Source organism: Octopus bimaculoides, chromosome 18 (genome assembly GCF_001194135.2).
Source record: "Octopus bimaculoides isolate UCB-OBI-ISO-001 chromosome 18, ASM119413v2, whole genome shotgun sequence".
Classification (NCBI taxonomy): Eukaryota; Metazoa; Mollusca; class Cephalopoda; order Octopoda; family Octopodidae; genus Octopus; species Octopus bimaculoides.
This window is the reverse complement of record NC_068998.1, coordinates 30,744,200-30,757,724: the sequence shown is the minus strand read 5'-3', so window position 1 is coordinate 30,757,724 and position 13,525 is coordinate 30,744,200. Positions and strand designations below refer to the sequence as shown.

The 13,525-nt window shown below is 37.3% G+C and overlaps 1 protein-coding gene across 1 annotated transcript in view; it reads left to right on the top strand.

Moving 5' to 3' along the window:
* LOC106875756 (uncharacterized) overlaps nt 1-13,525 on the top strand; it is a 263,867-nt gene that overhangs the window by 39,787 nt on the left and 210,555 nt on the right. The window contains exon 4 of the mRNA XM_052974191.1: nt 6,931-7,004. Within this exon, the coding sequence (XP_052830151.1) occupies nt 6,931-7,004 (74 nt within the window). The remainder of the gene's footprint in view (nt 1-6,930; nt 7,005-13,525) is intronic.

The window sequence follows — 13,525 nt, the reverse complement described above, 5'->3', positions numbered from 1 at the left end:
CTGTTAGGGTGTGGCACTTTTTCACGCAGCTATCCTCATCCATTCTCACCACATGTCCATACCAGCGCAATCGTCTCTCTTGCACACCACAACTGATGCTTCTTATGCTCAGCTTTTCTCTCAAGATACTTACACTCTGACGGGTATGCACACTGACATTACACATCCAACGGAGCATGCTGGCTTCATTCCTTGTGAGCTTATGCATGTCCTCAGCAGTCACAGCCGTAAGCTCGCAAGGAATGAAGCCAGTATGCTCCGTTGGATGTGTAATGTCAGTGTGCATACCCGTCTCCTTGAAAATAAATCACTTACACTGACTAAAGCAATTGATCAGGCATGTGCTTTGGAAATTGCTAATACTGACTCTCAAATTTATGATTCTACATCAATCTTGACTATTTGCCCTGTAACTACAGTGAAACAAAGTGAAGAAATGCTAGTCTTTTTCAGGTGTAGAAGGGAGTGAAAATTTTTAGAGGAAACAATTGCAGCAGCTAGTACTACATCAAAATTTTGGACTCACTGTTATGGGTGTGAAAGTGCATCACAACATGAGCATGTTAAATGTTCCACATGAAATGTTGAGTGTAGGAAATGCAAAAAGATTGGTTGTTTTCAAAAGTATGCATGTCTAAAAATTCAGTTGCCGCATCAATTCAAACTGCTACTTTTGGTTCTGTTCTCTTCGTGTTGAACGTGTTGATGATAGAAATATGTATAAATGGATTTTCATTAAAAGCTCTCTTAGACACTAGAAGCTCGGAAAATTTCCTTTCAAAATCTGTGGTTAGCTCTCTTCAGCTTCCTACTTCTCAGTATAATGGTACTATATGGATGGCTGCAGTTAATTTAAAGTCATCTGTCAAAGCATGCTGCAAATTAGATATATCTCTTCAAAGATAAATATATTCTGACATTCAATTTCTAGTACTATCCGATTTATGCACTGATGTTGCATTAGGAATACCTTTCCTCAGTAAGCATTCTTCTATTAAAATGAAATATGGGGGACCACATCCAAACTTAGAAATGTATTCTTTAGCATCTATCGCAATGGATCCTCCTTGAGTGTTCTCTCATTTATCGCCAGATTGTAAGCCTGTAATTATGAAATCCAAGGAATTTCAAAATGTCTGATGCTCAATTTATCTCTTTTGAAACTGAGCGTTTGTTGAAGGAAGGCATCATCAAGCCAAGCAATTCACCATGGAGAGCGCAAATACACGTAGTTCAAACCCATACAAAAAAAAAAGACTAGTTATTGATTACTTGGCTATGATAAATAAGTTTACTTATTTAGATGCATACCTCTTGCTGAATTTAGATGATTTAGTAAACATGATTTCTAGTTACAAATACTTTAGTCGTTTAGACTTATGTAGCACTTATCAAGGATGACAAAATTTATACCACCTTTGAGGTAAACAGACATTTGTATCAGTTTACACGACTTCCTTAGGGTTTGATGAATGGTGTCACTTGTTTTCAGTGAATTGTTGACAATTTCATAAATCAAAATAAATTAGAAAAGACTCATGCATATTTAGACGATATTGTGATTAGTGGTAACACTAAAGAAGAGTACAATATTAATCTTTGTAGGTTTTTGGATTGAGCAAAAAGGTACAATATTACGCTAAATAAGGATAAATGTGTGTTTAATACTCCTATTAATATTTTGGGATATCAAGTAAGCCATAATGAACTCCGACCTGACTCGTCGTGCTTTTCTGCTCTGAAAGATATGCCTTGACCACAAAATAAAAAATTTTTGTCCTGTGTTTCGGGATTATTTGCATAATATTTGAGATGGGTTCCATGCTTTTCACACTGAATATGACTGCTAATTATCACTTCCATTTTTCCACTTTCTAAAGAGGCAGTTGACGCTGTTGAAGACCTGAAATTCGTGATTTTAGATTCTGTAAAGATGTGAATCGATGATAATTTGCCTTTTCCATTTGAAACGGATGTGTCTGACATGACTATTGTTGCTATATTGAATCAGGATGTTCAACCGGTTGCCTTTTCTCGCGTATGCTTAACTTTTCTGTAAAGCACCATTCTGTTGTCAAAAAAGAAGCCTATGCTATTGTCGAAGTGATAAAAAAAAAAATGGCACCACTTTCTCGTTGGTCACCAATTTACTTTGATAACCAACCAAAAATCTGTGTCCTACATCTTTGACACCCATCATTGAAGTAAAATAAAAAATGAAAAGATCAAAAGGTGGAAGTTACAGCTTATGCCTTACAAGTACAATGTACAGCATCAAGCAGGTTTGTTAAATACTGCTACTGATGCTCTTTGAAGAGAATTTTGTGTTGTTACTTCTCACACGGACCTTTTAGAATTACATAAAAATTTGTGTCACCCTGGGATCGCACGTATGGTGAATTTATCCGCATACGAAATTTATCCTTCTGTAGACAATGTAAAAAACATTATTTCCTGGTGTTCTACTTGTCAAATATGTAAACCGTGATTCTATAGACAAGAATAACAAGAATTGATTTGAGCTATGCATCCATTTGATAGATTTAGCATAGATTTTCAAGGTCCTCTGCCTTCGTCTTCCTTAAATAAATACTTATTAATAGTTGTGGATGAATATTCGTGATTTCCTTTCAGTTTTGTGTGTCGGGATGCATCTTGCTCAACCATTATTTCCCGTCTTATGTTGCTGTTTTCAATTTCCGGTCTTCTTGGATATTTACATTCAGATAGAAGTTCATCGTTTATGTCGTCAGAACTAAAATCATTTTTACACTCCAGAGGTGCCCCTATGGGTAGATCTACCCCCATATCACCGAACAGGGAATGGTCAATGCGAGTGATTTGTTGGTTCGGTGTGGAAAGCCATTACGTTGTGTTTAGAATCTAGAAACCTACCTATTTGGGCATGAGAAGTTGTCCTACCTGACGCACTACACTCCCTTAGATCATTGTTATGTACTGCTACAAAATGGAATTGGCATGAACGACTGTTTTTGTATCCATAAAAATCTGTGAGTGGTACAAGCATGCCTACGTGGCTTATGACTCCTGGTAAAGTGCTGATTAGAAAGTTTGTTCAAAATAAGGATGAACTTCTGGTTCAGGAGGTGGAATTGCTGGAATCTAACCTGTTATATGCTCATATCAAATATCTTAGTGGCAAAGAAGATACAGTTGCTATTAAAGATCTGGCACCATCGGAAAGCATTACAAGTAAAACTTCTGACGAATCTGGTGATTCTAGCCATGATAGTTCTGTAAAGAATGACCGTGCGAACCCAAAAGGAGAAATGGTGACGAATGGAAAAACAGGGCTCCTTTTATTTAAACGCGTCACACGGTTGAACACAAAAATATATCAAATGATATATAAATATGTTATACTTCGATAACATAGTGAATTCGTAAATGGCCAGTAAGGAAGACGATAGAACACAACCGATAAAGATGAATAACAGTAGAATTTATTGTAGCATTAAAATGTATGTCTGTATGTGAGTGTGAATGCGACATAATGAAAACATAATAAAAGACAGGCCGTCATATAAAGAAAAGAGTGTGTGTAAGTGATACATGTATGTGTATGCGTGAGATACAGCAGATAGAAAAAGAGTCAGTAACACATATAAGAATTTGCCAGTTCTTAGAGTACACAATAGTAACAGTCTGTATGTAAGAAGTTGAGGCGTGTGTGGCAGAGCGATCACTCGTGATGTTAGGGCTTCCATGCCGAGCCGGGTTCTGGAATACAGATGTTCGTCGCAGGCTAGGTTCTTGTCTGTTGTCTATCGTGGCGAAGATGAGTCGCACAAACAGTTAGAAGTTCTGCGGTAGTTTTGGGTTAGCTGGTGTACGTAGAAGTCATGTTGACGATGCTGGTGGCGAATCTTGTAGTTCGTAGTTGAAGTGGTATTGACGATGGTGGTAGTCGTCGTAGAGTCGTGTTGCTGCTGGTAGTCGTAGTTGTACGAAGCGGTGATTGTTGTCGCTGGAACTGTTGCTGCTGTGTGGTACACGGAACAGGTCTCTAAGAGATCTGAACTGAGACGAATTAGCTGGGTATCTTTTTAGTCTATTTAGAGAGCATCTGAAAAACACCATCACGTGACCTTATTAAGGGCTGTGATTGGTCAGTTTGCATTCTGGCGGGAACGGTACGAAGCAGTTGCCGCTTCAAATAATAATTAGTCACGTGAGGAATACAGTAGGCTGTTCTCTACTACGCCCGAACTTGATTATATTTATAACAGTGAGAGAAGATGGCTTCTTTGTATAAAATGGCGATCGAGGTGTTAGTTTCACTACAGTTCTGTTAACATGCCCATAAAACATTTAACTCGAAAAGAACTCCTATAATTTTAAATGATCCTGCTATGTTAGAAAATGAAGAAAATCTTGATGCTGAACCACTGGAATAACTATCACCTGTTGCTGAACCAGACTTTTGTGGGATTCTTAAAATGTATCAATTTAGTATCAATGTATGCAAAATTAGTTTAACTTATTCCAGATTGTCTAGGATAAATTTTGAATTGTTTGTAAATTTTTTTAGGTGGGGTGAGTGTTGTGATTTTATGAAATTATGTTGATTGCAGAAAGGCTTTCTGCTGTATTTTATTGTTCTCCGATACAACTGTTTGATTACCTAAAATAGCCTAAGTTCACTGCTTTCTTTTTCGAACTGTTGGTATACTTTAAGTGTAGGAGCCATGCTTCTGCACAAATATGACGATGGGAGTAAAAAAGGTGTCATGATTATTATTACCAGCTAAAAGGAACTATAGTCAGATAGAAAAGGAAGCATAAGCAATCATATTTGGTGTGAAAAACTCCATAAATTTATTCATGGAAGAAGTTTCTGTCTACAAATGGACCGTCACCCACTACTGTCAATATACGGTTCTGAAAAAGGAATACCAACACACACAGTGAATAGACTACTGTGAAGGGGCACTACATTATTGAATTATGCTTACAAAGTGGGATATATACTGTCAGAAAAACTAGGGCATGTGGATGGTTTGTCCATACTATACTGAAACACTGCGAGCTATTCAAAGATACAGTAATCGCAGCAGGTGAAATAAAAAATGTAATGTGGAATGTGGTACACAGATTACCGGTAACCCTAGAAGACATAAAATGAAATGTGGTAAAGGACAAATTAATAACAGAAATGAAAAGAATACTGTGGTCAGGAAAAGTAAATAGGAACAGGATTAGTGTGAAACAAAACCAAGATGTGAACCTATACTCAATTTGTGATAGTATACTGATGTATGCACAGAGAGTAGTAATACCTGAAACATTGCAAAAGAAAATGTTGAGGGAATTTCATGTTGGACATCCTGGTATTTTGAGGATGAATGCTTTAATACATAGCTATGTATACTGGCTCAAAATGGATAGAGAAATTGAAAATTCAGTGAAAGGCTGTAGAAGATGTGCTCTAGCAGTAAAATTACCGACGATAAAAAGTGAACCTTGGCCCAAGTAGATGTTCCGTGGTCGAGACAACACATCGATTTTGCTGGTTCTTTAGATGGTTCATACTACTAAGTGGTAGTTGATAGTTTCTCTAAATGACCAGAAATTTGTAAGTGTAAAAAGCCAACTTCCTCAACTACGACAAACTTTTTACAAGATTTAGCATCCCAGACACGACAGTGTCTGACAATGGAACACAATTTGTGTCTTTTGAATTTCAAAAGTTTTGTGAAACATTTGTGGTAGAACATGTAATTACGGCACCATACCATCCCAGATCTAACAGACAAGCAGAACACTTTGTCAATACATTCAAAGGAGCCCTAAGAAAGTCGAATAAGGAAGTCACAGATGAGGTAGCTCTACAACAATACTTAAGACCATACCATGTTACACCAAATCCAATGACATCAGTGGAGCTGATGTTAGTGAGGAAATAAAACCAGTCTTTGACAAATTGCTACCGGGCAAGAAAAGAAAAATTGCTTGGGAAAATACAGCAAGATTTTTCAAAATTGGTGCAAAGGTATTTGTGAGGGCATATAAGAGTGGAAAACAGAGTTGGGAAGATGACATCATTACCAAACACATAGGGAAAATGCTATACTTGGTAAAAAGTAGGAAACACATGAGCCAGCTGCAAAAAAGATTCATTGAGAGCAAGCCCAAGAGAATGGAAGAATCAATGGAATGGTTATATGATACTTTTCAAGTACTAATGCCACTACAAGTGATTTGAACTCAAGTGCACAAGTGTAAGAAAAAGGAAATGTACGAAGTTCTTGGAAGTGGATGCCAAGCAGAAAAAATATTAAATGTATAACTAAGAAGAAAAAAAAACTCAAAAACAGGGAGTTGGGGTGATATAAAAAGTATTGCTGTTAAAAGAAATAAAAATGATACTCCCTAAGAAAAAAAGAAAAACTGAAAAGAGGAGATGTTGTGGGGATAATAGTGATAATGGTATACTCTTCCCATGTGACAAGTGGTATGTGCTAGTCGCTATAAATAAGGTGACGTTGGTCAGTATAAAGAGAGAGTATGAAGTAGACGGTCATAGATAGTCATGGTCTTACTTGTCTTACTAACTATACTGCTATACCTGAGTGGGCGTTATAACAGTCAGATGAAAGGACCACAACAGTAATTTATTTACTCATGATTGAAAAATGTTATGAGCAACACAACTCACTCAATTTCCCTATGCTAGCAGTCTTACTCTGCATGTAAGACAAAAGGAAACCTCTCCAATTTATACTTGTATATGATACTATGACATCGTTACATGTTACATCATCAATCTAAAATGCTCCTAGGAAAATAAGATCCAGCTAAGCTTTTGATATAATGTAATTACTATTTGGAAGAAATATTGTCAAATGTGTAATCTTTGTTATTGTTTATAATTAAATTCTGTTTGTTTGTTTTCCCCTCTTCTTGCAGACTATTCCAAGTAACCAGAATAAAAATAATATCATGTTTGTGAAATTATTGATTGATTATGCTACATTAAAAAGGTGAGATGATTATTTTCTTCTTTTTCAGTATAAGTACAACAATTTCAGCAAAATTTTACCACACCCTATGTGGTAAAATTTGCTTCTCAACCACTTGGTTCCAGATTCAGTGCCAGTGTGTGTCACCTAGGGCAAGTGTATTCTACTATAGCCCCAGGCCTATGAGTAGATTTGGTAGATGGAAACTGAGAGAAGCTCATCATATATATACACGAGTATATATATATATATATGTGTATATGTACATGCATTTTGTGTGTATGTATGTGTTACTGTCTCCTTGTCTTGACATCCTGTGACAGCTTTAAGCAAGTGTCACTATCATACAAGCAGTGTCCTTCATTTCCAATCTGTGTAAACATTTCTGTTAATAGGGAAACATTATCTTACTTTTAAACAGGTAAGAGATGGTGATAGGAAGAGCATAGAAAATTTACCTCAATAAATTCATCCATCCTATGCCAGCATGGAAAAGTGGATGTTAAATGATCATGGTGATGAGGAAATATTGTGCCAAGTTTATCTTCTATTATTTCTATGATCTTGTTAGAGGTTTCTACAACTTATCTAATGCCAACCACTTTACAGCATGTATTGGATGCATTTTTTGTGGTACTTGCACTAGTGAGGTTTCTATGTGGCTTGCATAACTAAGATCCTCTTCAACTGAGTGGGAGCTACAAAAGACAGAGTTGTTATGGGATGAAGGGTTCAAGTGTAAGAGAAGGAGACGAAACAGAACAGGTCTCTTGTTATAGAACAACTACACTATTTCATTAAAGAAGAGAAAATGGAAATGGCTGAGGTGGTACTGGAAAGAGAAAAATAGTGATGATGAGGTGACAATGCAATTTGAGGTATGAAATGAGTAGAAGTGGGTGAGAACAGGAGTACAGGAAGTGAGTTATTAGAGGTTGCAAGAGTATATGGGAAACTGAGAGATGGTTAGAGATAGAGAATGGGTGAGAGGGTGAATATAATGAAGAACAAATATTAGGGGATGATAAGTTTGGAAGGTAAGGAAGAAGGAACAGTAGGTGGCAAATGTAGAAATTGGGTAGAGTTGAGGAGTAACCAATGATACCTAAGTTGAAGTGGATATTAGACAAGATGACTGACAGTGCAGATAAAGGGGTAGCACAGGGGTGAAGAGCAGCAGAATGGTAATAATAATGATACAGTGGACAGGGGAAGAATGGGAGAAGGTGGAAGAAAAGGAGAGATAATGTGGTTGGGTAGGTTATAAGAGTGTGGGGCCCAAAGAAGTGAATAAGGGAGATGATCAAGGTAAAATGTAGATTGAGAGGACAGTATAAAGAATGAAAGGTGGATGACTAGTGAAATGGTTCCAGATAGTGAGAAGATATAAATGGTATCAAGGTAAAGCTAGTGAAGTATGCTGTTCTGCTTACATTTTAATTACAGCAGCAGATTACCGTAGTTAATCAGATGATGGGTGATGGGAATATTTTGAAGTGGAAATTGGGTGGGGGTGGGGGGCATCATCCTTTAATGTCCATTTTCCATGTTGGCATAGGTTGAATGGTTTGACCAGAGCTGGCAAGTTGGGAAGCAGCATCAGGCTCAAGTTTGATTTGATTTGGTTTCTATAGCTGGATGCCCTTCCCAATGCCAACCACTTTGTAGTGTGTGCTGGGTGCTTATAACGTGCTACCACCATGAGTGTTTTTATGTAGCACTGGCATGAGCACTCTTATGTGGCACCAGCATGAGTGCTTTTTATGTGGCACCCGCACGAGTGCTTTCTACATGGCTCCAGCATAAATGCTTTTTATGTAGCATCAGCACAGGACTTTTGCAGGCCAATCCTTTTCATCAGGAGATGCAGCTTTAACACTTCGGCTGTGGGGGATGGGTCTTCTTGAGTACAGCAAGGCACCAGGTATCTCAGTCCTTCGTCACGTCTGAAAGGTTCAGTGTTCTGAGGCCATCCTTCAGTAATTTGTCCCATGTCTTCCAGGGTCTCCTTCTTCCATGAGTTCCACTCACTTCCTTATGGAGCTGTTGGAATCCATCTGCATCACATGACCAAACCAGTGCAGTCTTCTCTCTTGCATACTGCATCTAATTCCTCTTATGCCTAACTTCTCTCTCTCACTATATATAGATACATGCATTTTGCTTCCAGAGTCTTTGTTTTGCCAAGATGGGCAGGTCTTCACAAGAACTGTATATCACCAGACATTTTGGTCCTTTATCATCTCCATAAAGTTCAAGATTCTGAAATCAACCTTCTGTACTTCATCCTATGACTTTCTGGGTCTCCTCCTTTTGCAAGCTCTATACACATTAATTGATTGGCATTTTGTCATACAGTCGCTTCATCCATGTGCAATGCATGTTCACACTCAGCATAATCTTCTTTCTTGCATACTACATTGATTCTTTTTATGCCCTGTTTTTCTCTCAGCACATTTATTACTTTGTTGTTTATGCACATTTACATTGTACATCTAAAGGAGCATGCTAGCTTAATTTCTTTTTAGTCTTAAGTCCTCTGCATTTAAAAGCTATGTCTCACTACCTTGTAGCATTGTATTTCTAACATAAGCACCATACAATCTGCCCTTCACTCTGAGAGAGAATACATTTGTTCCAGCATTGAACTTTTTCCAACCCACTCTTACCCTGGTTACTATACATTTAAGCAAACACCTCCTCTGTTCATCACATCTCTTAGGTAACAACAGTTATCAACTTCTAATGAACCATCTAGGCATTTAAAAGAATTTATTTCTGGTGTGGTCACAGTATGTACTGCTCTAGTGCATCTGTCACATATGAAGCTTACTTTCCTGGTTATCTGGCTGTGATTCTACAGTACCTCTTGTATGTCCAAAGCTTACATTAGACACAGCATATGTAGTTTATACTAGTTCCTTTTCTGCATATTGAGCAAGACCATTTCCCTGAGGATACCAGTGTCCTGTCTCTTTTTCTGCTTACTAAAACTTTCATCTCACTAAGTTTATGTTAGGAATTCTCGACTTTAGGTTTAGCTTACTTTTATATCCTTGCATTTAGATATATGATTTAATTAAGTGGTGGTTAAGTCTTGTGAACATCAGTTCATCAGGCAACATGCCTGAAGGGGTATTTGGGTTTGGCGTTACAAGGTAAACTCTCAGGAATTATGTTACTACTACATTATCTACTAACTCATTTCCCGATGTTTTTAGCGCCCTTTTGAACGTGTCCACAAAACGTTCAGCTTGTCCATTTGATCTTGGATGATACAGAAGAGTAGTGATATGTTCAAATGAGAATATCTTGCAAAAATTCTTAAATATATTTGCCATAAATTGTGTACTATTTCAGAGACTATGGTGTCTGGGACATCATACCTTACAAAAAGTTCCACTGCTACCATGGCAGTTGGTTTTCTACATTTACACATTTCTGGCCTTTTTGTAATGTTATCTACCACTATTAGATAATATGATTTGTTTAATGGTCCTGCAAAGTCCATGGAATACTGGTCTTGGGCCAACGTTAAAATTTTATAGGTGGTGATTTCGCTGCAAGAGCACAGCCTCTGCAGGATTTTACCACTTTGTCAATGTTGTGCAATATATTTTTTATTTCATTTTTGGCTCTTAACGCTGCTATTATTGTATCTTCTAGTGATTCATAGTATTTTGGTATTAACCTTGACAAACCATCTGCATGTACCAATTTTTTAGATGGCAAATACTCCATCTTGAAGTCATAATTTAGTAGGATCGTTCACCAGTGCTGCAATCTGTTGGCTGTATGTGTGGTGATAACCTTTTTTGATCCATAGATCAACAATAATGGGCAGTGGTTTGTCTGCAAATGGAATCTTCTTCCATGTATAAATTTATGGAATTTTTTACCGCAAATATGACGGCTAATGCTTCCTTCTCTCTTTGACTGTAACTTTTCTCAGCTGGCATTAAGGAATGTGAAGCATGAGCTACAGGTTTCAGGCTATCGTCTTCATATTTGTGTAAAATCATAGCTCCGATACCACTGCTGCTACTATTTCTGAATTCAGGTCAAAATGTGATAATGACAATTCCAACATTAAGATGTTTTTAGTTTCTTCAAAAGCTTTTTGGCACTTATCTAACATCTTTTTTTAACAACTTATTCAGGAGTGCTCTTAAATTATGCATATTCAGCATGTATTCCTGGTAGTAATTTGTGAGCCCCAAAATGCTTGTAACATTGTAATGTTTGTCAAGGGAGACATATTTTTTATTGCACTCACCCTTGATGTGTTTGGTCTGCATCCATTTTCATTGATAATCTGCCCTAGATATCTTATTCTTGGCATAAAAATTTCACACTTTTCCTGGCTGATTTCAAAACTCTAATCTTTTATTTTTTTCAAAGATGTTTTTAACATGCTCAGCATGCTGACCATAAGATTCACTGTTTATGAGTATGTCATCAAGGTAAGCTATAGTGAAATCCGAACCTGCGAGCATAGTGTCCATAACTTGTTGGAAAAAGCCTGGTGCTACCTTTATACCAAAAAGAAGTTGATTAAATTTGTACAATTCTTTATGGGTATTTATTATTGATAATTTTGAGCATTCTTCATATATTTGTACCTGCAAGTATGCTTCAAATAAGTCTAACTTAGAAAAAGATTTTCCTCCATTCAACTTTGTGAAAATTTCTTTCGGACTTGGTAATGGGCATCAAACATTCATTTAATCCTGTTGAAAAATCAGCATATACATGGATTTTTTTTTTTTTCTTGACATTTACTGTTGGGAACACCCATTTAGCGTAATCAATTTTTTCAATAACCCAAAGCTTTTCAAGTGTATCCAATTCTTCGTTGACTTGTTTCAATGCTGTGAAAGGTACAGTTCTTTTTGGTTTAAATAGCAGTATAGCGTTTGGTGCAAAGACCTAATTCACCAGAAAAAACTTCAGGAAAAGTCTTTTTTAATTCTTTTTAAAATTCCTCTGGTGGAAGAACCATTCACATTTTTACAAAAGAAAAAAATTATGGGGAGGTCCCATAAGTTAATTGATTCCATCCAGTATGTTCTGAATGAATTTGTCATATTATTCAGCACAAAAACTTTGGCTTTCAAGGTTTTTCGATAAAATGTAACATCAATTATCATTTTACCCTTAAAATATAATTTTTCTCCTGAAACACTACATGCAATTTTCGAAGTTTCTTTCAATCTAGGTTTTCCAATTTTTTTCCACATATCTATGTTAATTATCATGATAATGGTGGTGCCCCAGCATGGCCACAGCTCATGAGCTGAAACTAGATAAAATGAAAATGAAAATGATATCACTGCCTGTATCCAACTGTAATTTGATATTCACATTATTCATTTTTATGGACACAAATTTTTTTTCTGAGCCTTGCTTAGTGTTGTAGTGAAATCCTGACACCCCTGTGGGATAGCAAGTGAACTGTCCTAAACCTTATGAAGGTGCATGAGTACTGACAGTGTAAATACAGTGTGGTATGTGCAGTCGCATTTGCGAAGGCAGTCGTTGAGAAGAGATATAAGTTTGTTATGTGTTTGTTACTGATTTAGTTTTTGTAGTGTTATAAAACAGTTACAGTGTAGTCTATATCCAAACTCAAGGATATAAGAGTGGCTACGAGACATTTGAAGCTTACTGTGGATGTTCTTAGCATGGAAGATCTATTAGCTTCCATGGTACAGTTACAACAGAAACTACAACAACAGCAACAAGAAGAACAGCAGCAACAGTTGCAACAACAACTACAATAGCAACAAGAACAACAGAAACAGCAACAACAGGTACAACAACAACTACAACAACAACAGCAAGATCAGCAGTTGTTGGGTTGATTGTTGCAGTCTAAAAACACTTCAGGTTCATTTTCGGCAGATGGGGTTGCTAATTCAATTGACGAATGCCAAAGGATTATAAATTTATGACATGACGCAGGAAAAGTTGAAAAAGAGGAGTGGCTGTGTGGCAAGTATCTTGCTTACCAACGACATGGAACTGGGTTCAGTCCCACTGTGTGGCACCTTGGGCAAGTGTCTTCTACTATAGCCTTGAGCCGACCAAAGCCTTGCGAATGGATTTGGTAGACAGAAAGTGAAAGAAGCTCGTCGTATATATATATATATGTATATATATATATATGTATATATATATATCATCAGCATCATCATCATTGCTTAACGTCCGCTTTCCGTGCTAGCATGGGTTGGACGATTTGACTGAGGACTTGTGAACCAGATGGCTACACCAGGCTCCAATCTGATTTGGCAGAGTTTCTACAGCTGGATGCCCTTCCAAACACCAACCACTCCGAGAGTGTAGTGGGTGCTTTTACGTGCCACCAGCACAAAGGCCAGTCAGGTGGTACTGGCAACGGCCACGCTCAAAATGGTGTATTTTATGTGCCACCTGCACAGGAGCCAGTCCAACGGCACTGGCACGATCTCGCTCGAATGTCTTTACACATGCCACCATCACAAGTGCCAGGAAGGCGACGCTAGGCATAGGTGCCATCA